Source organism: Dicentrarchus labrax, unplaced genomic scaffold (assembly GCF_905237075.1).
Source record: "Dicentrarchus labrax unplaced genomic scaffold, dlabrax2021, whole genome shotgun sequence".
Taxonomy (NCBI): Eukaryota; Metazoa; Chordata; class Actinopteri; family Moronidae; genus Dicentrarchus; species Dicentrarchus labrax.
Window position 1 is genome coordinate 470826 of NW_026136875.1, and position 26675 is coordinate 497500.

Consider the following 26675-nt stretch of genomic DNA (forward strand, 5'->3'; position numbering starts at 1 on the left):
AGCAGGTCTAGACCGAACTCTTTAACATTAATTACAGAGACCCAACAGTACCACCATGAGCAAGCACTTGGAGACAAGGGCAAGGAAAAACTGCCTGTTAAAAGGCAAAAACCTAGGACAGATCCTCCGGCTCTAGGTGGGTGGGCGTCTGTCTCGACCAGTTGGGGTGAGAGAGAGAGAGAGAGAGAGAGAGAGAGAGAGAGAGGCAGAGAGAGAGAGAGCGAGAGACAGACAGACAGACAGACAGACAGGTGCACAGCAACAACAGTATTGGCAATGGCAGTCAAGCAGGACCATGGCAGGAGGCTCCACCAGGATCCATGAGAACCTGCGAGACGAGAAAGCACAAGAACTCCGGGGAAGAAGTGAAGTTAGTAACATGCATTAATGGGACATGAATGAATGCAGAAAGAGAGAGGAAGAGAGTAGCTCAGTGCACCATGGGAAATCCCCCGATAGTCTAGGCCTATAGCAGCATAACTAAGGGATGGTTCAGGACTCACCTGATCCAGCCCTAACTATAAGCTTTATCAAAGAGGAACATCTTAAGCCTACTCTTGAATGTGGTGAGGGTGTCTGCCTCCCGAACCACAACTGGAAGCTGGTTCCACAGGAGAGGAGCTTGGTAACTGAAGGCTCTGGCTCCTGTTCTACTTTTAGAGACTATAGGAACCACAAGTAGCCCAGCATTCAGAGAACGTAATGTTCTAGTGGGGTAATAGGGCACTATTCAATTCAATTCAATTTTATTTGTATAGCGCCAATTCATAACAGAAGTTATCTCAGGACACTTTTCAAATAGAGCAGGTCTAGAACGAACTCTTTAACATTAATTACAGAGACCCAACAGTACCACCATGAGCAAGCACTTGGCGACAAGGGCAAGGAAAAACTGCCTGTTAAAAGGCAGAAACCTAGGACAGATCCTCCGGCTCTAGGTGGGTGGTCGTCTGTCTCGACTATGAGCTCTTTAAGATATGAAGGGGCCTGACCATGAAGAGCTTTATAGGTGAGGAGGAGGATTTTAAATTCAATTCTACATTTTATAGGGAGCCAATGCAGAGAAGCTAGTACAGGAGAGATGTGATCTCTTTTTCTAGTTCCTGTCAGTACTCGTGCTGAGAAGAGGGTGTGCGGCCTGCCATGGACTGAAAAATGTCTTTTCAGCTTGGAGATCACAGCTGATGACGTAATGTTAGGGAGAAGGTCGATTTCAAACCATCCAGAATATGAATCCACAAGCACTTGGTAGTATTTGCCATGCCACTCGAAGATGTCTGTGGCCACTGTGGACCATGGAAGGTCCGGAACAGAGTGAAGTTCCAGAGGTTGTCTCTGCTGATGGGGCTTGGTGCTGTTGCACACCGTGCATGAGAGCAGCTCCTTGGAGATGTCGTCGGACATTGTTGGCCAGAAGATGATGCCTCTAGCTCTGCGCTTGGTCGCTTCAGCACCTGGGTGGCCTTGGTGCACAATGTTTATGTACTCTTTGTGCAGTGACTGGGGGATGATGGTTTTGTGGCCTTTCATGACAACTCCATCCTCCACTGTGAGCTCGTCTCTATAAGGGAAGAAGACCTTCACAGCAGGCTGGAGCTGGCTTTCTTTGGCGGGCCAGCCTTTACGAATGACCATGCTGAGGGTTTGTAGGACCTCATCCACTGCTGTGTGCCTTCTTAGTTCCTCCAGACGGGCTGTGGAGACGTGGCTCACCGACATGACTTCAAAAGCATCGTTTTCAGTGGGGCTCTGGGATATCATTGTGTTTGGGGCTCTTGAGAGAGTGTCTGCCAGGTACATGTATTTTCCCTTTTTGTAAACCAGGATGATGTCGTGACACTGCAGCCTGAGTAGCATTCTCTGGAGCTGGGCAGGGGCGGTGTGAATGGGCTTTTTCAGGATTGTTACAAGAGGCTGGTGATCGGTTTCCACAATTGTGGGCTTTCCATATATGTAATCCTTGAATTTCGTGCAAGCAAACACCACAGCTAGAAGCTCTCTCTCAATCTGGGCATATCGAGTCGCTGTGTCCGTGAGAGTTCGTGATGCAAACGCCACTGGTCTGCCGTTTTGCATGCATGCAGCTCCGAGTCCATAGCATGATGCGTCACTGGTGAGTGTGACTGGCGCCTTGACATCATAGTATGCCAGGCAGCATTTCCTCTACAACATACTGCCCGACCAACTTCTTCAACTCTCCCCCACTTACTGGTTTTGCACCAAAATCCAGCTTTTGTTGTTTGGGTGGTGGGGGACCTCCTGCTGTCTGCTTCGTACCACCTGGTGGGACTTGCTCTGTAAGTTTGACTGTGCAGTGCTGCGACTCCAAATGTTTCTTCAAATTTGACGTAATGTTTTTGTAGCTAGATAGCACTTTGTTGCCACCAGCACAGAGTGTACAACCAACCTTAATATTGCCATCTTTAGCTGACACAAACTCAAAATAGTGACTGTATTTCCAGCTAGCAAACGCGCATCTCTCTCCTCCCTCCATTGTTGTTTGTGTTTGTGTCTGCGTAGCCTACACGTGAACTGTCCTCATGCTGAAAACGTGACTTGTCACATAGGCTACGTCACGTGACTTCACTCCCAGAGACGCAAGAAGAAAGCAAATATATTTTTATTAGGGAAAATGACAAACATAGTAACGCACAGTGACTTGGATAAGTAACTTTAATCTGATTACCGGTTTGGAAATACTAACGCATTAGATTACTCGTTACTGAAAAAAGTGGTCAGGTTGGAGTAACCGGCATCACTGGTGAGGACACATTCAGAGTAATGTTTAGCTGCGTAAAAACTAACTGCCTTAGCTAGTTAGCTACTTTTAATCATCCATGTAGAAACTCCATAAATCACCTCAGTACTGCTGTCGTCAAACTGTCCTCTATCTGTTTTAGAGGTTGTGTTCGATCCCGGTCCGACCGTGTTCACTGAGAGACTGCTGAGCCCGGTTTCCATTGCACGCTCACAGCAGCTACATTAGCAGTTAGCTCACAGCAGCTACATTAGTACTTCGCGGAGTTGAGGCAGCCGGAGGACGTCAGAGTTAAAACCAAACAATATTTTCTCCATAAAATATTATCCAGTTTCAGAACAGTAATTTTTGAACAGTAATAAAGTTGTCTGTTTATGCTAAGCTAGGCTAACTACATCCTTCATTCTGAACTGTCTTGCGTCTCCATGGTAACTGTGTGTTGTTGCAGCACTGTTTTAAGGGTTTTTGCATGAGGTTGACCCCTGACATGCTGAGACAAGATGGCGGCTGGGCAACCTGGAGTCCATTTGGCAGCTGCTCCAGGACCTGTGGGGGTGGGGTCAGGTTTCGGGCCAGGCGCTGTGACAACCCAGCGTGAGTGAGCCGCCAATCATCTGTGATAACACGATACGGCACGATAACACACATCCGACACACTAGAGAAACTAACCTGTTGTTGTTCTCAGTCCAGCCAACGGGGGGCGTACCTGCTTCGGAAACAGTTATGAGTTCCAGCTGTGCAGTCAAGAAGAGTGTCCACCACTGACTGACTTCAGGTCAGTAGATCTACTGTTTATTCTGATATCTGTGTCCACTGACTGACTTCAGTGTTAAGTTAATTGCAGTTGTATTGCGTTGCTGTGGATCTCTTGTGTATCTCAGCAGTCAATATATGTTTGTATGTGTTTGTCTGCAGGTTGATTGGTTGTTTTTCTCTTTCAGGGAGGATCAGTGTAAAGTCTGGAATCCATTTTATGAACACGAAGGAAGCAAACATCACTGGCTGCCGTACCAACACCCTGACCGTAAATACACACTTTATGTACAGACATTATATACACACACCCTGAGCAAAGTGGAAACTTTAATCTAATCTTCAAGTTTAGAAAAAAAGTATGTGTGTGTGTGTGTGTGTGTTCACATGTTAAACTCATCAGCCAGGAATCTGTTATTGGAAGGAAACTTGTGGCCTCTCCTCCTTTAACTCCTTAAAGTCTGAAAATATTTTCATTTCCGTCTCTTTAAACTTTTAATGTTCCATCTTAAATGTTCCAACCCAATGTTCCATCTTAAATGTTCCACCTTAAATGTTCCACCTTCAGAAGCTGTGATATAATAATAATATTAATATAATATGTCCATCATAATGTTTGTGTGTGTTTGCAGCTGATGAGCGCTGTCGTCTGTACTGTCAGTCAAAGGAAACAGGCGCCGTGGTTTCCATGAACAGAATGGTGCATGATGGGACGCCATGTTCCTACAGTGATGCCCACAGCGTCTGCGTCCGAGGAGAGTGTGAGGTCTTTATTCTCAACTTCTTTAGTCTGTGTTGTTAAACTGACGTAATTGTAATGGTTCTAAAAGTGAAACTACAGTAAAATATTAAATGTGAATAAAATATGAAAATATGTTTCTTCTTATAACAGCTGCTCCTGAAACATCTCTCTGCCTAGTTACTTACTGTGAAATTACCTTTGTTCTGTTTTATTTATTTTATTTTATATGACTCTGCCAGCTCCCAGCCAATCTAAAAATGGTCAAAGAGGTGGGGCTGAATGAAGCCTGGTTATTGTCTTTATAGTCGTCTCCATGTTGGTGTTTAGCAGCCAGCGGAGGTCACGTACAGCGAGTTGAGCTGCTCTCATTGGCTGCTCTTGGTTTGGAAACAATGGCGGCTCTACTGCTCACACAGGATCTGGTATTCCAGATAAACAGTAAAATGTGTTTGTGAACAGATTTGAGGAGAGAAATAATCAACAACAGAATCTGGATCCATATCTGATCAGCACTGTTTGACAGTTTGATCTGAGTTTGGTGCGTTGAGCTGGACGGACTCACTGAGAATGAGCTGTCAATCACAAGGTAGTCCCGCCCTAAAGCATACCCTGCTTTATGGTCTGTTTTACTGTAAATGGGACCATCAGTTACTAAATGAACATCATGCTATATAGAAGAAGACTGAAACTAGAGACTGAGACCAGAAACTCATCAGGAAACTGTTAACTGAGCTCATACAGGAAGTCGGCTCATTCTCCATTAGAGTGAATGGGATCAGTTTTTATTGCAGCCCCCTGCTGGTCGTTACATAGAATGCAGGTTTAACTTCAGAGACCTGGAAGCTCTGTACGTTATATAAACTGTCAATGGTCCCAATTAAGATCTACTCCTCCCCTCTGTCCTTGTTTCCTCTCTCCTCATGCAGCATGTAGGTTGTGATGGACAGATCGCTTCAGACCAGCAGGAGGACCGATGTGGTGTCTGTGGAGGAGATAACTCCAGTTGTAAGATCATCAAAGGAAACTTCACCCGCAGCACCAAGAAACAAGGTCTCTGAAAAACAGGAGATACTGATCAGGTTACAGGATGACCATCTGAAACAGTTAGATACTGGAGGCTCTTAAAACCTCATTCAGTACATTAACAGTTGCTTCCAGAACTTTCTCTGTTGGAGTATCTATTACTGATCAATTATTATTATGGTCTAGGTTACTTGAAAATCCTGGAGATCCCCAAAGGAGCCCGACATCTGCTGATCCAGGAGTTCAAAGGGACTCCTCACATCCTGGGTAAGAGGACAGAGGAGGAGCTTGTTTTGTCCACATGAAGAACTTCTGTAGCCCGGCATCTTATGGAAACCTTGATTTGTTTGTTTCCTGTACCAGCGGTGAAGAACCAGGAGACAGGTCACCTATTCCTCAACGATGAAGACGAGCTCCCAGAATCCAGAGTGGTGATTGAGAAGGGGGTGGCGTGGGAGTACAGCAACACTGAGGAGCAGGAGTCCATCCAGACCCCAGGGCCACTGAAATACGGAGTCCTGCTCATGGTCAGTCTACCAACACAGGGAGGCCAACTTTCTCACATTCTTGGTCATGTGTCTAAATCAGAGAAACTATTGCTTTCCTGTGTTTCTGCCTGTCAGGTCCGTCCCCATGGCGACTCCAAGGTGACGGTGTCCTATAAGTACATCATCCAGGATCATCTCCGGTCCTCGCTGGAGTCCAACGTGGTGCAAGAGGACGCCATCTTCTACGAGTGGGCACTGAAGAAGTGGTCACAGTGCTCCAAACCCTGCGGAGGAGGTACATGACTCTGTTCCTGGCTATCCCCCCTGAGGTTAGCTGTGTTATGTGGTTACCAGGGTAACTGCTACATAGTAGTTAACAGTGTTGTCTGGTTGCCAGGGAAACAGTACACAAGGTTTGGCTGCAGGAGGAAGGCTGATGGGAAAATGGTTCACAGGATGTTCTGCTCCAACATCAACAAACCTAGAGCCATCAGCCGCACCTGCAACACCAACGCCTGCAGCTCGCCACGGTAATAATCTACAGGTTGCTATGGTAACACACTACAGCTCAGCTACAGCTACACAGATGAACGTGTTCGGACTGATTTGGCTGATTGATTAAGTACTTCAAAATACATTTAATAGACCCCACGGAATAGACATTTTTGGTAAAGGGAAGAAAAGCTTTGACTCCTACTATTCTGCCTCCTCAGCTGGGTGACCGGAGAGTGGGAGGACTGCAGTGCCTCCTGTGGTCAGACAGGGTGGCAGCGTCGCTGGGTGAGCTGCCAGCAGGCGACCAGCATGGGGCAGCAGCACCAGCACTCAGTGAACAGCAAACTCTGTGGGGAGGACCGCCCGGATGGGAAACAAACCTGCAACCGCTTCCCTTGCCCTGCTTCCTGGCGGACTGGGCCCTGGACCCCGGTACAAACAGTGAAACCAGGGGATTATTCATAAATACATATATTTATTCATATATGTTTCTAACCTCTGTCCTTCTGGACTACCTCTAACTTCTGTCATTCTGGACTACCTCTAACTTCTGTCCTTCTGGACTACCTCTAACTTCTGTCCTTCTGGACTATGTCTAACTTCCTTCTTTTTGGTTTACCTCTAACTTCTTTCTGAGCTACTTCCAACTTACCTTTAACTTCCTCTTTTCTGGACTAACTCTTTCTTCTTCTATTTGGACCTCTCTGGACTAACTCATGCTTCTTTCTCTCCAGACTACCTGTGTCTGGACTATCCTTAACATAATTTCTCTCTGGACTCTGGACTCTGTTCTAACTTGGCCAGTTAAGTACTACTTTTAGCCCTAGGAAGTGCATTGAATATGATCAATAACTGTCCGATCGACATGTTTATGTTTGCAGTGTTCAGTATCATGTGGAAACGGGACTCAGGAGCGTCAAGTTAAATGTTCAAGTCCTGAGGGTTCAGCCCGAAACTGCAGTGAGCCTCGACCGAGCACAACCCGCACCTGCCAGGCCCTGCTTTGTAACGGTAAGCGTTGACTAATCACATACTGTAGTGTCAGACAGTGAGGGATGCTGGGAGTTGTAGTCTGTATGTAACTAACTGTGTTTGCTACCCCCCTTGCAGGCGACCAGAGGAACTCCATCATTCAGTGGCTGTCCAGGTCCAACACAAATTTCACAGCTTCAAATTTCAGCTCCAGTAAGGCACCCAGATTCTTCCTCCTCCTTTCTTTGTGAATGTTCTGATCTCCTCATGCGTTTGCTCTTCCTCTTCTTCCTCGACATAATCCTCCTCTTTCTCCTCCTCTCTTCCATCAAGAGTTGTTTGTGAATGTTACTCAGATTTTGTTGTCTAAGATGGAAGCTGATCTGATGTCAGATCATGTATCCAGGTAACACCAGGTGGAGATACACACTGATGTTTTTAACGGAACTGCTGCTCTGTCTCCAGGGCAGCGTTGCCGTGGGGACCGCTCAATATTTTGCCAGATGCAGGTGTTGAGGCGGTATTGCTCCAACGCTGGATACCGTCAGATGTGCTGCAAGGCCTGCAGCAACTTCAGCGACTTCAGCAACTTCAGCAACTCTGACAACTCCAGCAGCACAAATCTGCCGACAGCCAACAGCAGGTCAGAGCAAGAACTGGTCCCTTAAGATCTGAAACCATAAAACCACAGTTCTGATCTGATGCCACTGATCTTTCTTGTTTTTGTCTCCTAGTTTGTGGAGTGTAACCACAGAGACGATGACTTCATTAACCACCTCCACCTGGTCTGAAAGCCGCTTCATCATCAGTGACATCACTAGCACTCCCCCTCTGAGCTTCACTGTAACTCCGCCCCCAACCAGCAGGAGCAGCACTGACTTTGAGTACGTGGAGTACGACGATTACAACGAGTATTCGTCCTACGACGATCCTTCTGTTGCCTCTGACACTCCGGATATCATTCCCACTACAACTACAAAAACTACCACAACAAGACGTCCAAGAAAAACTGCTCCACCTCATTTATTCGGGAGGAAAACTACCACTCCCACAATGCCCCTTGCTACCATTCCCACAGTAACTACTGAAGGTCAAAGTCCAACACTGGTGCCAATCAGGACATCTGCCGTCCCAGAATTCCCCACCACAGCAACATCAGCTGATCCTGATGACATCGTCACCACCGCATTATCACCAAACAGAACATTAGGTGTAAGGAGCCTTCAGACTGAAGTTAGTCCGACAGAACCTGCACCAACGCCAACATCGGCGTCATCGTCCTCCTTCGTCCCGCTCTCTAAGAAGGAGAACAACTCAGTGGACGAGGTCCCGTACCGGATCGTGGGTTTGGATGGTGATATCACCAAGGGACAGCAGAACTACTTTGTGCCGCGGATGCCGCCATTTCGCGAGCGAACACAAAACAAACGCATCCAGCAGCTCCTGAACGAGAAACGACGTCAAGATCTTCTGAGGAGATCCAACAGGAGCCGAGAGGGCAGGACTGACAGGAAACATGTCGGATTGTAAAAATATTTCTGTTTTAGTTTTATTGTTCACTCGTGATGCCGCATGTGCAGCTTGCTCACTTCCTGCTAATGCTAATGAACTTGTGACGAGAAACAGACTGCGACAAAACAAACAACCAGCAGGTTCTCTCGACCTTCAGCTTCCTGTTTCCTAAAGTTTACAGTCATAAAGCAACGTTAGCTTGAATCTAGAATAAAGACAAAGGTTAATTGTGTAAGACCAGAACGTGGAAGCATTTGCTTCATTCTTCCCAAATGTTTATAGGGAGAAACTTTTTTCTGGTTTTTACATTCATGATGTTTGTATCAAATAATCCTAAATAAAGTCTCATTCAGCTGCTGATGTCATCTCGAGTCATAAACACCTCAAAGTTTAACATTTAGTGACATCTTCTTTCTCTCTGACACCCCTTTTCACCAAAGTATCAGAGGTTCCTAACCCAAGTATCAGAGGTTCCTAACCCAAGTATCAGAAGTATCAGAGGTTCCTAACCCAAGTATCAGAGGTTCCTAACCCAAGTATCAGAAGTATCAGAGGTTCCTAACCCAAGTATCAGAGGTTCCTAATCAAAGTATCAGAAGTTCTTAATCCAAGTATCAGAAGTTCCTTATCTTGAACCAGTTCTTTGTGTTTCGTGAATGTAGGGGTTACACTACTATTTAATTAGAAAGGTAATTATTATGAAAATAAAAATCTATATTTAATTTCATATTTCTGAAGTAGTGATTTCTTTTACATGATTCATCGATTTCCCCGCATCAAATCAAACCGGCACCGACAAGGACATACGGTTATATATGTTTATTAACTAAACTAATGCAGAGTAAATAGTATGAAATGACAATTCAAACAAATGACAACAAGCAACAGAATATGTGGACAATATATGACTTATTACTATTAGGTGATTCAGGAGCGATGGTGGATTTTGCGATGCGGCAGTAAGTTTAAAATATTACGAGAGTAAATTTTAGAACTGAGAGGCCCTAATTGAAAATTATCTTAAACTTAAAAGATGGGAATCAAAGCTTATAGACAGACACCAGCTCTTTTTCGTGTGTGAATCCGGCCGTGTACCGGAGAGTCAGCCTACTTTGTTTGTAGATGGAACTTGGAAGGATTCCAGGTCCTTGGCTTTTAGCTCAACAGCGGCTTTGCATCACTGATCCAACAGGCCGACGGAAGTTGCGTCTCGTCCCTGGTACCAGTGGCAATCTCTCCAAAACGCCAAGTGCGGCGTGTGCGCTAGTGAGCGTTGGGGGCAAGGTGGCTGGAGAATAATGTCTTTGTCCGGCTGGAAACGTTTATACGTCTTCTTGAGCAGTCACTGCGACGTCCTTCTGGCTGATGATAAATGTCTTAGAGTGGTTGGTCTTCAGCTTTGATTGTAAACTAATTCAGCTTCTTGTTTAAAAATAACTGGAGGATGAAACGCTGGCCTGGCGAATTCTCCGTCGTAACTAAGTCCGAGAATTAAACTAAATTCACTTTCTGTGAATCAGGCGACAATACTTGACGATAATACTACAAAAATATAAAAGAAGAAATTTGTTTGTGTCTTGAGCATTCAAAATAAAAGTACTTAGGAAAGTACTTCAGCACAGCAGTTTATAACTTGAAGAAAAATTCAACACATGTCGCAAACGAAGTAAAATAAAGCACGGAAATGAAAAGTAAGAGCGAGAATAAATAACGAGTGGATCCAACACTCTTAGAAAGAAGACAGGATCAGAAGAGTAAGAGAGAGAGGGAGTGACCGGAGTCTATCTCTTATATCTTTTATTCTGGAGGCGGAACTGGACGAGAGGAGCTGACCGCGCACGTCCCTTCCTTTAGCTATATTATGATATTCGTAACTTTATAATTTATTCCTATCATGTTTTAAAGTTTCGAGATCATAATTCACCGTTCACAGAACCCACCATGATTTAATACATAATTCACATGTTTTAACATAACATAACCGAAATTACTTAATGTAAAGGAAAAGTAGAACTGATTAAAATCATTAAATCATTAATCATTAAACACGCACATAAAACAGCACTGAGGGATTGTACATATTTCGTATAGTGCTAGCTTAATCCTTGTTACAAAAATTATGTGTCAGGCATTTACTATTTGGAATAATACACAATTATGAAACAAAATTCGTTTTGAAAGTACCTTACGCTATACCAGAATCTTACCAAAAGGTGGCACTGTGGCTCCATCAAACATTCAGACATTTTACACATGATTTTTTTAACTTAGTCCAATCTGAAGACAGAAACATCAGACAAACATTACATTTGCGATCTTCTCATGCTGGATGGCAATCTGTTAATTAGGAGGAGATTAAATTTTACCATAATACTCCAACAGAACTAAATCTATATCCGTGCAACTGTTGTTACTGCTTCCTAGATTGGAATGTCCACTATCAAAAGAAAACATCGTAATTTACACTTTAGAGGAAGGGGTGTCAGAATGCCAGATGTGGATTCCAGAGGAGTTTCTCTCTGGAGGTGGACCTGTCAGACTAAAAGAGATGTAAACACATTTCAGGGATATCTAACCCTGATTTACAATCAAAAAGGCACTTAATTATCACACACGATCCACTTTAGGTGTAGGGTGTCGTTCTGATCTGTGGAGAAGTCAGTGTTCTGTTAAAGAGGATAAAGCAAATTGACACCTAGAGATCCCATCTGAGAATCTGAAAAGAACCAGGCTCTCTGTGCAGGAGACTGTCGGCGCCACAGTCTCACCTCCCCTCCTGGGTCAAAAAGGTCAAAGGAAAAGAGGAGGCCTTGAAAACTCTCCTGGTGGAACATAATCAAAATAATATGATGATTGTTGAATTAAGAGACGGATAAAGCGTCTTTGTAGAGGAAGACGAGGACAAGGTCCTACATGAACCAGAGAAGCAGCTCTGGTTACAGGGTTCCCGCTCTTTTTAAGAAATCATTGTATTTTAATATCATCACTTCATAAACAGCTGTGATATAATTCAGGTCCAATTCAATTCAATTTTATTTGTATAGCGCCAATTCATAACAGAAGTTATCTCAGGACACTTTTCAAATAGAGCAGGTCTAGACCGAACTCTTTATAACATTAATTACTGAGACCCAACAGTACCACCATGAGCAAGACCTTGGAGACAAGGGCAAGGAAAAACTGCCTGTTAAAAGACAGAAACCTAGGACAGATCCTCCGGCTCTAGGTGGGTGGTCGTCTGTCTCAACCAGTTGGGGTGAGAGAGAGAGAGAGAGAGAGAGAGAGAGAGAGAGAGAGGGGGAGAGAGAGAGAGAGAAAGAAGAGAGACAGACAGGTGCACAGCAACAACAGTATTAGCAATGGCAATCTAGCAGGACCATGGCAGGAGGCTCCACCAGGATTGATAAGAACCTGCGAGACGAGAAAGCACAAGAACTCCGGGGAAGAAGTGAAGTTAGTAACATGCATTAATGGAACATGAATGAGTGCAGAAAGAGAGAGGAAGAGAGGAGCTCAGTGCACCATGGAAAATCTCCCGATAGTCTAGGCCTATAGCAGCATAACTAAGGGATGGTTCAGGACTCACCTGATCCAGCCCTAACTATAAGCTTTATCAAAGAGGAATGTCTTAAGCCTACTCTTGAATGTGGTGAGGGTGTCTGCCTCCAGAACCACAACTGGAAGCTGGTTCCACAGGAGAGGAGCTTGGTAACTGCAGTATTGGGTTTTATTTCTCCTCAGGTAGGAGTTCCACATTGTTCTCATCACAGCTGATTCTCAGCAGCGTTTCTGGTAATTTCACCAGAACTTCTCTACAGTTTTACACAGATTAATGAACTTTTATTATCTTATTGAGCAACTAGATTCTCAACTACCTTAACGGTTCTAATAAGGTTCTCAACCAACTCTGAACCAGCACTAGAACCAGACCCCAACCAGCACTGGAACTAGACCAGAACCAGAACCAGACCAGAAATAGCTCTAGAACCAGACCAGAACCAACACTAGAACCAGATCAGTACCAGACTAGAAATAGCTCTAGAACCAGACTAGAACCAGTCCAGAACCAGCACTGGAACCAGACCAGAACCAGAAGCAGCACTAGAACCAGACCAGAACCAGACCAGAAAGAGCTCTAGAAACAGACCACAACCAACACTAGAACCAGTCCAGAACCAGCACTGGAACCAGACCAGAACCAGAAGCAGCACTAGAACCAGACCAGAACCAGAAGCAGCACTAGAACCAGACCAGAACCAGACCAGAAAGAGCTCTAGAAACAGACCACAACCAACACTAGAACCAGTCCAGAACCAGCACTGGAACCAGACCAGAACCAGACCAGGAATAACTCTAGAACCAGACCAGAACCAACACTAGAACCAGCACTAGAACCAGTCCAGAGCCAGCACCAGCACTGGGTTCTTGTTGGTGGAAAGAGGGTTTGGCAGGTGTTCATTGATTAGGCTCTCTGTATCGTAAACAGTGTTGGGAAATGTAATCTGATTACAGTTACTAATGACCTGTTAAAGAATGTAGTCAGTAATCAGAATATTAAAGTAACTTGATTACTTTCTGTTACTTTTGCATTACCTAAACACCAAATATGCAAATAAACACAAGAGAAAGGAAATAGCAAGTATTGATCTGAGAGTAATCTAAGATAGTGTAAGATAAGATATTCCTTTATTTGAACCACAATGGGGAAATTCCAATGTTACAGCAGCAAAGTGGAGAAAGAGAGAAAACAGTATAAACAGTAAGAGTAGAAAATAATAAATAATAAATAAAAACACTGTACAAGAGGAAAACAGTAAGAATCCACAAACAACAGATAACACAAATATTAGCAGCAGCAGTTGCACAGAACAATGATTTATCATCGATGGATTTACAAAGTAAAACTGTAATCTGATTACATCTCTCTCCAATGGAGCTTTTGGTAGATAGACAGATACTTTAAAGGAGATTAATCTGTGAATGTTGTTAACTTGTTAATAATTACATTAGATTATGTAAATACAGAATATATAAAGTACCTCTAACTGTTCCTGAAGTACTCGAGTAAATGTACTCGCTGCCTGTCAGTACAGACTCCGGGCAGCAGTGGGCCGCGCAGACGGAAGCAGGAAGTTAAAACCGGTAATAACTCCGTAGAAGAAGAAGTAAAGATGGCGACCGCCGCGGTGAGGACGATCGGCTCCAGTTTGAGTAAAAACCTCCGAGAGCTCCGCGTCCACCTCTGCCAGACCTCCGCGGCCAGCGGGGGGGCCAGGTGAGCTCCGGGCCGGCCTCATGGGGCGGGAACAGCCGCTGGTTGTTTCACCCGCTGCCTGTTAGCTTAGCATCAGCTCAGAGGATGACCTGAACACTGCTAACGGCTAACGGCTAACAGCTAACAGCTAATGGCTAATGGCTAATGGCTAATGGCTAATGGCTAACAGCTAATGGCTAATGGCTAATGGCTAACAGCTAACGGGTGATGGCTAACGGCTAACGGCTAACAGCTAACGGCTAACAGCTAACGGCTAACAGCTAACGGCTAACAGCTAACGGCTAATGGCTAACAGCTAACGGCTAATGGCTAACAGCTAACGGCAGAATGACCTGAGAGCAGCTAGCAGTTAGCATTAAAGTGTAAACACAAGTGCAGATTGATTTCATTATTGATTATTTATTGATTATTTATTGATTATTTACTGTTTATTTATTGATTTCATTATTGATTATTTACTGTATGTATTCACTGTTCCAGATTCACTTTAGTTATTAGGATTAATTATAATTTATTGTTCATTATTTATTGTTTATTATTATTATTTGTTGATATTATTTATTATTATTATTTATTCATATTATTTATTGTTTAATATTTATTATTATTTATTGATATTATTTATTATTTATTATTATTATTTATTGATATTATTTATTATTTATTATTATTATTTATTTATATTTTTTTATTTATTATTTTTTTATATTATTTTTTTTTTATTATTATTATTTTTTTATTTTTTTTATTTATTATTATTATTTATTGATATTATTTATTATTTATTATTAATATTTATTTATATTGTTTATTATTTATTATTATTTATTGATATTATTTATTGTTTATTATTTATTATTATTTTGAGATACTGAATCATCTGTTTGCTCACACTGGAGAAAATGTGCTCCCATAGAATGAATCAATAATCAATAACAATAATAATAAATGAAGTACAAACATGGTTGCAGATCAATGATCAATAAACTACATTATAGATTATTGATTTACAGAATATCAATCAGATTCACTAAACTCACTTCTACCTGTCTGTCTCTCTGTCTACCTGTCTCTGTCTCTCTGTCTGTCTCTCTGCCTACCTGTCTCTGTCTCTACCTGTCTGTCTCTACCTGTCTGTCTCTACCTGTCTGTCTCTCTGTCTACCTGTCTCTGTCTCTCTGTCTGTTCTCTGCCTACCTGTCTCTGTCTCTACCTGTCTGTCTCTACCTGTCTGTCTCTCTGTCTACCTGTCTGTCTCTCTGTCTACCTGTCTCTGTCTCTACCTGTCTGTCTCTCTGTCTGTCTCTCTGTCTACCTGTCTCTGTCTCTACCTGTCTGTCTCTCTGTCTGTCTCTCTGTCTACCTGTCTCTGTCTCTACCTGTCTGTCTCTACCTGTCTGTCTCTCTGTCTACCTGTCTGTCTCTCTGTCTACCTGTCTCTGTCTCTACCTGTCTGTCTCTCTGTCTGTCTCTCTGTCTGTCTCTCTGTCTACCTGTCTCTGTCTCTCTGTCTCTACCTGTCTGTCTCTCTGTCTGTCTCTCTGTCTACCTGTCTCTGTCTCTACCTGTCTGTCTCTCTGTCTGTCTCTCTACCTGTCTGTGTGCAGAGACTTTGTGGAGCAGCACTATGTGAGTCTGAAGAAATCCAACCCAGACTTCCCGATCCTGATCAGAGAATGTTCTGGAGTTCAGGCCCGAGTGTGGGCCAGATACGGTGAGTCTGCTCCACACTGATCACTGTATTGATCACTGTATCGATCACTGTATTGATCACTGTATTAATCACTGTATTGATCACTGTATTGATCACTGTATTAATCACTGTATTGATCACTGTATCGATCACTGTATTGATCACTGTATTAATCATATTATCACTGTATTGATCACTGTATTAATCACTGTATTGATCACTGTATTGATCACTGTATTGATCACTGTATTAATCACTGTATTGATCACTGTATTGATAAAGTGATCAACCTTTCTCTGATCAGAACTGTGAACAGCAGTTTATCATTCTGCTGAACAAATTACACCTATAATAAATATCATTATTAATAACTGTTAATGTGTATTTATACCAGTGTAAACAACAACAACAACAATAATAATGTTTGTGTTCAGGTTTCGGTAAAGAGAAGAGCGTCTCTGTGGACAACATGTCAGCTGATCAGGTGGCCAAAGCTCTGGAGACCCTGGTTCAGTCCAAACCTTAACCCCCCCCGCTGAAGTGGTTCAGTCCGGATTCAGTGTGTAAATGTGTTTATGAATATATAATAAAGGTTATTACTGTCACTGTGGGTTTGTTGGGATTTAAGGAGGTTTAACTAATAAATCCACCTTAAACAGATTCACCAGCATCAGGAGGTTTTTAAATGTTAAACTGTTAACAACGATTAATAACTGACACACAGGAAGTGATTATACATCTGTTTTAATGTCTCATTGTTTGTTCTCTGCTTCCTGTTTATTATTAACTATTAGAACTGTTAATTAATGAGCGCCCCACACACACACACACACACACGGACCCTGCAGCAGGAACACCAGCTGGTCCTGGAGAACCTTCAACAGTGACTCTGCTGACCTGCAGGGGGCAGCACAGACGCCCCCCCCCCACATTAATATCACACACACACACTGAACACTGCATTTACGTATATTTACTATCATTTATAACATTTTACACAAATGTTAGAACTTGTTATAGGATGAAACAAACATGATGCAGTAAAAAGTTTAAAGGTTTATTAGCTTAATAATAATAATAATAATAAATATAATAATAAATATAATAATGATAATAATAATAATAATAATAAATATTATAATAATAAATATAATAATGATAATAATGATAATAATAAATATAATAATAAATATAATAATAATAATTATAATGATAAATATAATAATGATAATAATGATAATAAATATAATAATAATAAATATAATAATGATAATAATAATAATAATAAATATTATAATAATAATAATAAATATAATAAATATAATAATGATAATAAATTAATAATAATAAATATAATAATAATAAATATAATAATAAATATAATAATAATAAATATAATAATAATAAATACAATAATAAATATAATAATAAATATAATAATAATAAATATAATAATTGTTTCCTAACGTCAGATTTTAGCATCCAGACAGATTATTAAATAAACCGACAGACAGGAGGAAGAATTTAATATGAATTATTATTCAAACTTTAATTTTACGTTAAAAACGTAACGTCGGGGAACAGGAAGTGACGTACCATCACAACAGAGTGGAGTTCCGGTGTAGAAGCTAACCGAGCTAACAAAGCTAACGCAGCAGCAGCAGCAGATTAAAGGTTCAGTTTTGTTTCCTGACGGTAAACTAACGGCTGTCCAGGCCGAAGGAGAGCACCGACATCCCGCAGAGACCGCAGAGTCCCGCAGAGTCCCGCAGAGACCCGCAGAGTCCCGCAGAGACCCGCAGAGTCCCGCAGAGACCCGCAGAGATGCCTGAAAGTAAGTGTGTAGCTCCGGAAGTCTGTTAGCTAGAGGTTTGTTAGCACACTGTTAGCCTGCGTTAGCCCCGTGTTCACTTTTTATTGATTTTAAATCTGCAGCTCAACAGATAATAACTGAAGCTCCACTGCTGATCCCCTATAACAAACTATTAATAAAGCTCCAATCAGTGTATCGATCACCGTGTGACCAAAGCTGAGAAAGGATCGATACATAATCAATAAAAGGTTCTTCCTGTTAGCCTGTTAGCTGAGTGTTAGCAGCAGTTCCTGATGTTAAACATTAAATTATATTTATCTCCTGCAGCATTAGAGAGTGGACCAGAGGAAACCTCGACCTTCTATTATTATTATTATTATTATTATTATTATAATTATTATTATTATTATTATAAAGATATAAACTCTTTTATCAGCTGGCTCCAGAAATCTTTCTCTAATAAAGTCTTTTATTTTGGTTTTTGTCCTCGTTGTTGTTCTGGTTGTAAAGATATTTGTGTTTTTATATTATATATAATCTTTTATTTTATATTGTATAATCTTTATATTGTGTATATAAACTTCCCTCTCTCCCTCTCGGGGTGGTATCTGTGTCATCCTCGAGCCCGGGTCCTCTACCAGAGGTCTGGGAGTTTGAGGGTTCTGATGTTGTTCCTGGGATCTGTTGGAGCCACTCCCCCAGTTTGGGGGTCACTGCCCCGAGTGCTCCTACTGCCACGGGGACCACGCTCGCCTTGATCTTCCACATCTGCTCCAGCTGTTCTTTCAACCCTTGGTACTTTTCAACCTTTTCGTGTTCCTTCTTTCTGATGTTGGCGTCTGCTGGTATGGCCACATCTATCACCACCGCCTTCTTCTGCTCCTTGTCTACCACCACTATGTCTGGTTGGTTGGCCAGGACCTGTTTGTCAGTCTGGAAGCTGAAGTCCCACAGCACCTTGGCCCTGTTGTTCTCAGCCACCTTCTGTGGTGCGGCCCATTGGGATTTGGGTTCTTCTATTCCATACTGGGTACAGATGTTCCTGTACACTATTCCAGCCACTTGGTTGTGTCTCTCCATGTACGCTGACCCGGCTAGCATCTTACACCCTGCTACGATGTGCTGGACTGTCTCAGAGGCATCTTTTCATAGTCTGCACCTTGGGTCAGATCTACTCTTGTAGATCTTGGCCTCTATGGCTCTTGTACCTAGGGCCTGTTCTTGTGCTGCCATGATCAGTGCCTCTGTGCTGTCTCTGAGTCCAGCCTTTTCCAGCCATTGGTAGGTCTTCTTGATATCAGCCACTTCTTTAATTTGGCGGTGGTACGTGCCATGTAGGGGCTTCTCCCTCCAGGTTGTCTGCTCCTCTTCCTCTGCACTCTTATCGGGTTTCTGTTGCCTGAGACATTCACTTAGCAGTTCATCCTTTGTGGCCATTTTTTGATGTACTCTTGGATTTTTGATGTTTCATCCTGGATAGTGGCCTTGATGCTCAGTAGTCCTCGGCCTCCCTCTTTCCGCTTAGGATACAGTCTCAGGGTGCTGGATTTGGGGTGAAACCCTCCATGCATGGTGAGGAGCTTTCTTGTCTTGATATCTGTGGATTCTATCTCCTCCTTTGGCCAGCTTATGATCCCAGCAGGGTTTCTGATGACTGGTAGTGTGTACATGTTGATGGCTTGGATCTTGTTCCTGCCATTCAGCTGACCTTTCAGGACCTGCCTTACTCTCTGGAGGTATTTGGTTGTGGTTGACTTCCTTGTGGCTTCCTCATGGTTTCCATTAGCCTGTGGGATACCAAGGTACTTGTAGCTGTCTTGGATATCACCTATGTTGCCCTTTGGTAGGTCAACCCCTTCAGTTCTGATCATCTTGCCTCTCTTTGAGACCATCCAGCCGCACTTGTCCAATCCGAATGACATCCCTATGTCGTTGCTGTAGATCCTGGTGGTGTGGATCAGTGAGTCCATTTCTAATGGCTAATTGTTGCTCCACTTCGGAATTGGTACCCGTAACCACTCTTTGTGATGATCTGACTGAGGGAGTTCAGGCCTATGCAGAACAGCAGTGGTGATAGCCCATCTCCTTGGTATATGCCGCATTTGATGTTGACTTCTAGTCTGTCTTCCACATTCCCATCGAGTTCTGGATGAAGGCCCTTAGGTTCCTGTTGATCTTATACAGTTCCAGACATTCCAGTATCCATGTGTGGGGCATTGAGTCGTAAGCTTTCTTGTAGTCGATCCAGGCGGTGCACAGGTTGGTCTTCCTGTTCTATCGACCAGTAGCTGGTGCTTGGCTCCTCTGGTGTTGCTACCAATTCCTTTCTGAGCCCCGCTCATGTATTGAGCTACGTGCTTACTCATCTTAGCCGTGATGATGCCTGACAGGGCCTTCCATGTTGTGGAGAGACAGGTTATTGGCCGGTAGTTGGATGGTATATAATATTGATCGGTGTACTGTATTGATCGGTGTACTGTATTGATCCGGTGTACTGTATTGATCCGGTGTACTGTATTGATCCGGTGTACTGTATTGATCCGGTGTAGCGCCCCCTGCTGTCAGTAATGTGTGTTTCCTGTGCAGCTGAGAGTTACTCCAACCCTCTGGCTCCTGAAGGCCACGAGCTGGACGACCACAGAGCGGCTGCTCAGTGAGTATCAATCAATCAATCAATCAATCAATCAATCAATCAATCAATCAGTGTTACTGTGTGTGTGTGTTAACCCTGTGTGTGTGTGTGTGTGTGTGTGTGTGTCTCTCTTCAGGTCCAAACTGACCAATGATGACTTCAGGAAGTTGCTGATGACGCCGCGGGCGACGCCGTCCTCGGCCCCGCCCTCCAAATCCAGACACCATGAGTGAGTTGTTGTTGAGGAGGAGGAGGAGGAGGAGGAGGAGGAGGAGGAGGAGGAGGAGGAGGAGGAGTGACTGTATTCTTTTGTTTTCCCAGAATGCCGAGGGACTACAACGAGGATGAGGATCCTGCGGCGAGGAGGAGGAAGAAGAAGAGGTGAGACTGTTGATTGGATGTAATGTTTGTGATGTCACAGGTTGACACTGCAGGTGGCTTTTACAACATGGTGCTGTTGCCATGCAACCAGCATGCTAACAGCGCCACCTGGAGGCTCCATTCTGCTCTATTGATCGTGTTACTGGTTATTGATCATTGATTGCCTTTGTTGCAGCTACTATGCTAAGCTACGTCAGCAGGAGATGGAGCGCGAGAGAGAGCTGGCGGAGAAATACAGAGACCGAGCGAGAGAGAGACGAGACGGCGTCAACAAAGACTACGAAGAGACGGAGCTGATTAGCACCACCGCTAACTACAGAGCTGTAGGCCCCACGGCTGAGGCGTGAGTAATGCTATGCTAACCGCTAACTACAGAGCTGTAGGCCCCACGGCTGAGGCGTGAGTAATGCTATGCTAACCGCTAACTACAGAGCTGTAGGCCCCACGGCTGAGGCGTGAGTAATGCTATGCTAACCGCTAACTACAGAGCTGTAGGCCCCACGGCTGAGGCGTGAGTAATGCTATGCTAACCGCTAACTACAGAGCTGTAGGCCCCACGGCTGAGGCGTGAGTAATGCTATGCTAACCGCTAACTACAGAGCTGTAGGCCCCACGGCTGAGGCGTGAGTAATGCTATGCTATGCTAATGTATCTGTCGTTTCCAGAGATAAATCAGCAGCAGAGAAACGTCGTCAGCTGATTCAGGAGTCGAAGTTCTTGGGAGGAGATATGGAACACACTCACCTGGTGAAAGGGCTCGACTTCGCTCTGCTGCAGAAGGTGAGACGCTACCGTTAGCTTTAATGCTAACAGAGTGACTGAGGATCATAGACTGGAGTTAGCTTTAATGCTAACAGTGTGACTGAGGATCATAGACTGGAGTTAGCTTTAATGCTAACAGTGACTGAGGATCATAGACTGGAGTTAGCTTTAATGCTAACAGTGACTGAGGATCATAGACTGGAGTTAGCTTTAATGCTAACAGAGTGACTGAGGATCATAGACTGGAGTTAGCTTTAATGCTAACTGTGTGACTGAGGATCATAGTCTGGAGTTAGCTTTAATGCTAACAGTGACTGAGGATCATAGACTGGAGTTAGCTTTAATGCTAACAGAGTGACTGAGGATCATAGACTGGAGTTAGCTTTAATGCTAACAGAGTGACTGAGGATCATAGACTGGAGTTAGCTTTAATGCTAACAGAGACTGAGGATCATAGACTGGAGTTAGCTTTAATGCTAACAGTGACTGAGGATCATAGACTGGAGTTAGCTTTAATGCTAACAGTGACTGAGGATCATAGACTGGAGTTAGCTTTAATGCTAACAGAGTGACTGAGGATCATAGACTGGAGTTAGCTTTAATGCTAACTGTGACTGAGGATCATAGACTGGAGTTAGCTTTAATGCTAACAGTGACTGAGGATCATAGACTGGAGTTAGCTTTAATGCTAACAGAGTGACTGAGGATCATAGACTGGAGTTAGCTTTAATGCTAACAGTGACTGAGGATCATAGTCTGGAGTTAGCTTTAATGCTAACAGTGACTGAGGATCATAGACTGGAGTTAGCTTTAATGCTAACAGAGTGACTGAGGATTAGATCATAGTCTGGAGTTAGCTTTAATGCTAACAGTGACTGGAGTTAGCTTTAATGCTAACAGTGACTGAGGATCATAGACTGGAGTTAGCTTTAATGCTAACACAGTGACTGAGGATCATAGATGGAGTTAGCTTTAATGCTAACTGTGACTGAGGATCATAGACTGGAGTTAGCTTTAATGTAAAGTGACTGGGATTGCTGGGTGCTTTATGCTAACTGTGACTGGATCATAGCTGGAGTTAGCTTTAATGCTAACAGTGACTGAGGATCATAGACTGGAGTTAGCTTTAATGCTAACAGAGTGACTGAGGATCATAGACTGGAGTTAGCTTTAATGAACTGTGACTGAGGATCATAGTTGGAGTTAGCTTTAATGCTAACAGTGACTGAGGATCATAGACTGGAGTTAGCTTTAATGCTAACAGGGATATAGGGTTAGCTTTAATGTAAAGTGACTGAGGATAGACTGGGTTAGCTTTAATGCTAACAGGTGACTGAGGATCATAGACTGGAGTTAGCTTTAATGCTACACAGTGACTGAGGATCATAGACTGGAGTTAGCTTTAATGCTAACGAGTGACTGAGGATCATAGACTGGAGTTAGCTTTAATGCTAACAGTGACTGAGGATCATAGACTGGAGTTAGCTTTAATGCTAACTGTGACTGAGATCATAGTCTGGAGTTAGCTTTAATGCTAAAGTGATTAGACTTTGTTTATGCTAGTGACTGAGATCATATTTAATGTACTGGAGTTAGCTTTAATGCTAACAGAGTGACTGAGGATCATAGACTGGAGTTAGCTTTAATGCTAACAGAGTGACTGAGGATCATAGACTGGAGTTAGCTTTAATGCTAACAGAGTGACTGAGGATCATAGACTGGAGTTAGCTTTAATGCTAACAGAGTGACTGAGGATCATAGACTGGAGTTAGCTTTAATGCTAACAGAGTGACTGAGGATCATAGACTGGAGTTAGCTTTAATGCTAACAGAGTGACTGAGGATCATAGACTGGAGTTAGCTTTAATGCTAACAGAGTGACTGAGGATCATAGACTGGAGTTAGCTTTAATGCTAACAGTGACTGAGGATCATAGACTGGAGTTAGCTTTAATGCTAACAGAGTGACTGAGGATCATAGACTGGAGTTAGCTTTAATGCTAACAGAGTGACTGAGGATCATAGACTGGAGTTAGCTTTAATGCTAACAGTGTGACTGAGGATCATAGACTGGAGTTAGCTTTAATGCTAACAGAGTGACTGAGGATCATAGACTGGAGTTAGCTTTAATGCTAACAGAGTGACTGAGGATCATAGACTGGAGTTAGCTTTAATGCTAACACAGTGACTGAGGATCATAGACTGGAGTTAGCTTTAATGCTAACAGTGACTGAGGATCATAGACTGGAGTTAGCTTTAATGCTAACAGAGTGACTGAGGATCATAGTCTGGAGTTAGCTTTAATGCTAACTGTGACTGAGGATCATAGTCTGGAGTTAGCTTTAATGCTAACAGTGACTGAGGATCATAGACTGGAGTTAGCTTTAATGCTAACTGTGACTGAGGATCATAGTCTGGAGTTAGCTTTAATGCTAACAGTGACTGAGGATCATAGACTGGAGTTAGCTTTAATGCTAACAGAGTGACTGAGGATCATAGACTGGAGTTAGCTTTAATGCTAACTGTGACTGAGGATCATAGTCTGGAGTTAGCTTTAATGCTAACAGTGACTGAGGATCATAGACTGGAGTTAGCTTTAATGCTAACAGAGTGACTGAGGATCATAGATTGTCTGGAGTTAGCTTTAATGCTAACAGTGACTGAGGATCATAGACTGGAGTTAGCTTTAATGCTAACATAGTGACTGAGGATCATAGACTGGAGTTAGCTTTAATGCTAACACAGTGACTGAGGATCATAGACTGGAGTTAGCTTTAATGCTAACTGTGACTGAGGATCATAGACTGGAGTTAGCTTTAATGCTAACAGAGTGACTGAGGATCATAGACTGGAGTTAGCTTTAATGCTAACTGTGACTGAGGATCATAGACTGGAGTTAGCTTTAATGCTAACAGTGACTGAGGATCATAGACTGGAGTTAGCTTTAATGCTAACAGAGTGACTGAGGATCATAGACTGGAGTTAGCTTTAATGCTAACAGAGACTGAGGATCATAGACTGGAGTTAGCTTTAATGCTAACAGAGTGACTGAGGATCATAGACTGGAGTTAGCTTTAATGCTAACAGAGTGACTGAGGATCATAGACTGGAGTTAGCTTTAATGCTAACAGAGTGACTGAGGATCATAGACTGGAGTTAGCTTTAATGCTAACAGAGTGACTGAGGATCATAGACTGGAGTTAGCTTTAATGCTAACAGAGTGACTGAGGATCATAGACTGGAGTTAGCTTTAATGCTAACAGAGTGACTGAGGATCATAGACTGGAGTTAGCTTTAATGCTAACAGTGTGACTGAGGATCATAGACTGGAGTTAGCTTTAATGCTAACAGTGTGACTGAGGATCATAGACTGGAGTTAGCTTTAATGCTAACTGTGTGTGTTCCAGGTGAGAGCTGAGATCACCAGTAAAGAGAAAGAAGAAGAAGACATGATGGAGAAAGTCCAGAAAGAGGCAAAGTATGACCGCAGCAGTTGATATTTATTGATAATTATTGATCATCAATATTAGTGATCAGCTGGTACTGATGGGTTCTGTTCTCTGCGTCTCAGGAAGGACGTGGAGCCGGAGGAGAAGATCGAGTTTAAGACTCGTCTGGGTGAGATTATTCTCCAATGATCAGATTATTGATCACTCTATATCTGTACTGATGAGTTCTCCATGTGCCGGTGTTCTCCCGTTCCTCCTGCTCTCCTGTTCCTCCTCCTGTTCCTCTCCCGTCTTCTCCTCCATGTCTCCTCGCCTGTCTCCTCCTCCCGTCTCCTCCTGCTTCTCCTCCTGTCTCCTCCTCTCTGTTCCTCCTCCTTTCCTCCTCTCCTCCTGTCTCCCTGTCCTCCTCCCGTCTCTCTGCTTCTTCCTGTCTCCTCCTGTCGTCTCCTCCTCCTGTCTCCTCCTGCTTCTCATACTCTCCTCCCGTCTCCTCCTGCTTCTCCTCCTGTCTCCTCCTGCTTCTCATACGTCTCCTCCTACTCTCTCCTCCCGCCTCCTCCCGTCTCCTCCAGGTAGGAACATCTACCGTGTGGTGTTCAGGACCGGTCAGGTGGAGAGGAACGAGCTGTTCCTTCCGGGCAGGATGGCGTACGTTGTGGATCTGGACGATGAGTTCACTGACACCGACATTCCCACAACTCTGATCCGCAGCAAAGCCGACTGTCCCAGCATGGAGGTACTGCACATCTGGATCAATATCACTGATCAATATCACTGATCAATATCACTGCACACATCAGGATCAGTTGGGGACTGACCGTACGCCCTGAAGCTGATGGATTGATTAAGGATTAATGATTATTGATTGTGTGTCTCAGGCTCAGACGACTCTGACCACCAACGACATCGTGATCTCCAAGCTGACTCAGATCCTGTCGTACCTCCGACAGGGAACACGACACAAGAAGGTCAAGAAGAAGGACAAAGGTCAGATTATTGATTATCTATTATCTATAGCTGATCAGACTGATGTCATTGATTGATCAGCTGATTCAGTGTTGAATATGTTGTTGTTGTTGTAGGTAAACTGATGTTGATGTTGTTGTTGTTGTTGTTGTAGGTAAACTGATGTTGTTTTTGTTGTTGTTGTAGGTAAACTGATGTTGATGTTGTTGTTGTTGTTGTAGGTAAACTGATGTTGATGTTGTTGTTGTTGTAGTAGGTAAACTGATGTTGTGTTTTTGTTGTTGTTGTAGGTAAACTGATGTTGATGTTGTTGTTGTTGTTGTAGGTAAACTGATGTTGATGTTGTTGTTGTAGGTAAACTGATGTTGATGTTGTTTTTGTTGTTGTTGTAGGTAAACTGGATGAGAAGAGGGCTCCTGAGGCTGATCTGAGGTCAGTACATTGAGCTCGAAGTTCATCAGAGGGGTATTGCACAGAAGTAGGATAAAGAAATCCAGGATAATTGAACAAGCGCAGTTTGACCTAGCCTGCTCGCTGCATCCTGGTTTAATCGGTTGCACGTTTGTCGAGCCAGGATGAAAAGGTGCGGCTATGTTAAGCCAGGTGTAGATAGTCGGGATAAGTGCGTGTTCACGGCATACTGAAATAGACCTCGCGATCGCTCACAGAATCACCGATGGGAACATGGATAAGAGTCGCTGAACAACAGCTCCTGATGGAGTTCTATGAAGAGGTGGAAGATAGAAGAAACAAAGGCAATACCAATGCCATAATTAAAGAAAGAGAGAAAGCCTGGCAGACAATAGCGGACCGGCTTAATGCTTAAGTAGTCCAAAACTGTACAATGAATAAACAGTGCTCCACTGGAACTGTCATCATTAGGCTCCAATTAAAGGACTAAAGGAGTTACTTTAAGTCCACTAATCAACTGTTGTACACTTTGCTTTAAATGTGGCAAGTAG

The 26675-nt window shown here is 43.2% G+C and overlaps 3 protein-coding genes and 2 long non-coding RNA genes across 8 annotated transcripts in view; 3 read left to right on the forward strand and 2 right to left on the reverse strand.

Annotated features, from left to right (window-relative positions):
- The window catches only part of LOC127360379 (A disintegrin and metalloproteinase with thrombospondin motifs 2), a 35443-nt gene extending 26342 nt beyond the window's left edge, over positions 1 to 9101 (forward strand). Inside the window, exons 12-25 of the mRNA XM_051394772.1 lie at positions 3207 to 3352; positions 3445 to 3534; positions 3701 to 3783; positions 4145 to 4278; positions 5181 to 5304; positions 5464 to 5544; positions 5641 to 5804; positions 5901 to 6060; positions 6163 to 6295; positions 6479 to 6692; positions 7142 to 7271; positions 7371 to 7445; positions 7698 to 7875; positions 7967 to 9101. Coding sequence (XP_051250732.1) covers positions 3207 to 3352; positions 3445 to 3534; positions 3701 to 3783; positions 4145 to 4278; positions 5181 to 5304; positions 5464 to 5544; positions 5641 to 5804; positions 5901 to 6060; positions 6163 to 6295; positions 6479 to 6692; positions 7142 to 7271; positions 7371 to 7445; positions 7698 to 7875; positions 7967 to 8762 — 2508 coding nt within the window. The 3' untranslated portion in view covers positions 8763 to 9101. The remainder of the gene's footprint in view (positions 1 to 3206; positions 3353 to 3444; positions 3535 to 3700; positions 3784 to 4144; positions 4279 to 5180; positions 5305 to 5463; positions 5545 to 5640; positions 5805 to 5900; positions 6061 to 6162; positions 6296 to 6478; positions 6693 to 7141; positions 7272 to 7370; positions 7446 to 7697; positions 7876 to 7966) is intronic.
- Positions 725 to 12053, reverse strand: LOC127360439 (uncharacterized). The gene is made up of 2 exons (XR_007883747.1): positions 11947 to 12053; positions 725 to 914 (listed from the first exon to the last, which is right to left on the reverse strand). It is a non-coding gene; the product is annotated as an uncharacterized LOC127360439 (long non-coding RNA).
- Positions 12054 to 13867: 1814 nt separating this feature from the next.
- On the forward strand, positions 13868 to 16372 carry ndufa2 (NADH:ubiquinone oxidoreductase subunit A2). The gene is made up of 3 exons (XM_051394861.1): positions 13868 to 14019; positions 15627 to 15733; positions 16147 to 16372. Exons 1-3 carry the CDS (start codon positions 13916 to 13918, stop codon positions 16236 to 16238), a joined length of 303 nt encoding a protein of 100 aa, XP_051250821.1. The 5' UTR covers positions 13868 to 13915; the 3' UTR covers positions 16239 to 16372.
- LOC127360432 (uncharacterized) lies at positions 15054 to 15633 on the reverse strand. Of its 2 annotated transcripts, XR_007883740.1 has the most exons (4): positions 15537 to 15633; positions 15351 to 15468; positions 15217 to 15314; positions 15054 to 15119 (listed from the first exon to the last, which is right to left on the reverse strand). It is a non-coding gene; the product is annotated as an uncharacterized LOC127360432 (long non-coding RNA). The 2 variants fall into 2 exon arrangements; XR_007883741.1 differs by lacking the exon at positions 15351 to 15468 and having other exon boundaries at positions 15217 to 15334; positions 15513 to 15594.
- A 941-nt stretch (positions 16373 to 17313) lies between the features above and the next one.
- Positions 17314 to 26675, forward strand: part of ik (IK cytokine) — a 13361-nt gene continuing 3999 nt past the window's right edge. For 2 of the 3 annotated variants that reach the window (XM_051394797.1, XM_051394798.1), the window contains exons 1-11: positions 17314 to 17546; positions 20112 to 20178; positions 20294 to 20386; positions 20479 to 20538; positions 20714 to 20881; positions 21204 to 21318; positions 24706 to 24776; positions 24870 to 24916; positions 25320 to 25483; positions 25626 to 25734; positions 26106 to 26145. In XM_051394797.1, coding sequence (XP_051250757.1) covers positions 17537 to 17546; positions 20112 to 20178; positions 20294 to 20386; positions 20479 to 20538; positions 20714 to 20881; positions 21204 to 21318; positions 24706 to 24776; positions 24870 to 24916; positions 25320 to 25483; positions 25626 to 25734; positions 26106 to 26145 — 944 coding nt within the window. In that variant the 5' untranslated portion in view covers positions 17314 to 17536. The remainder of the gene's footprint in view (positions 17547 to 20111; positions 20179 to 20293; positions 20387 to 20478; positions 20539 to 20713; positions 20882 to 21203; positions 21319 to 24705; positions 24777 to 24869; positions 24917 to 25319; positions 25484 to 25625; positions 25735 to 26105; positions 26146 to 26675) is intronic. The other variant, XM_051394796.1, reaches the window with a different exon arrangement.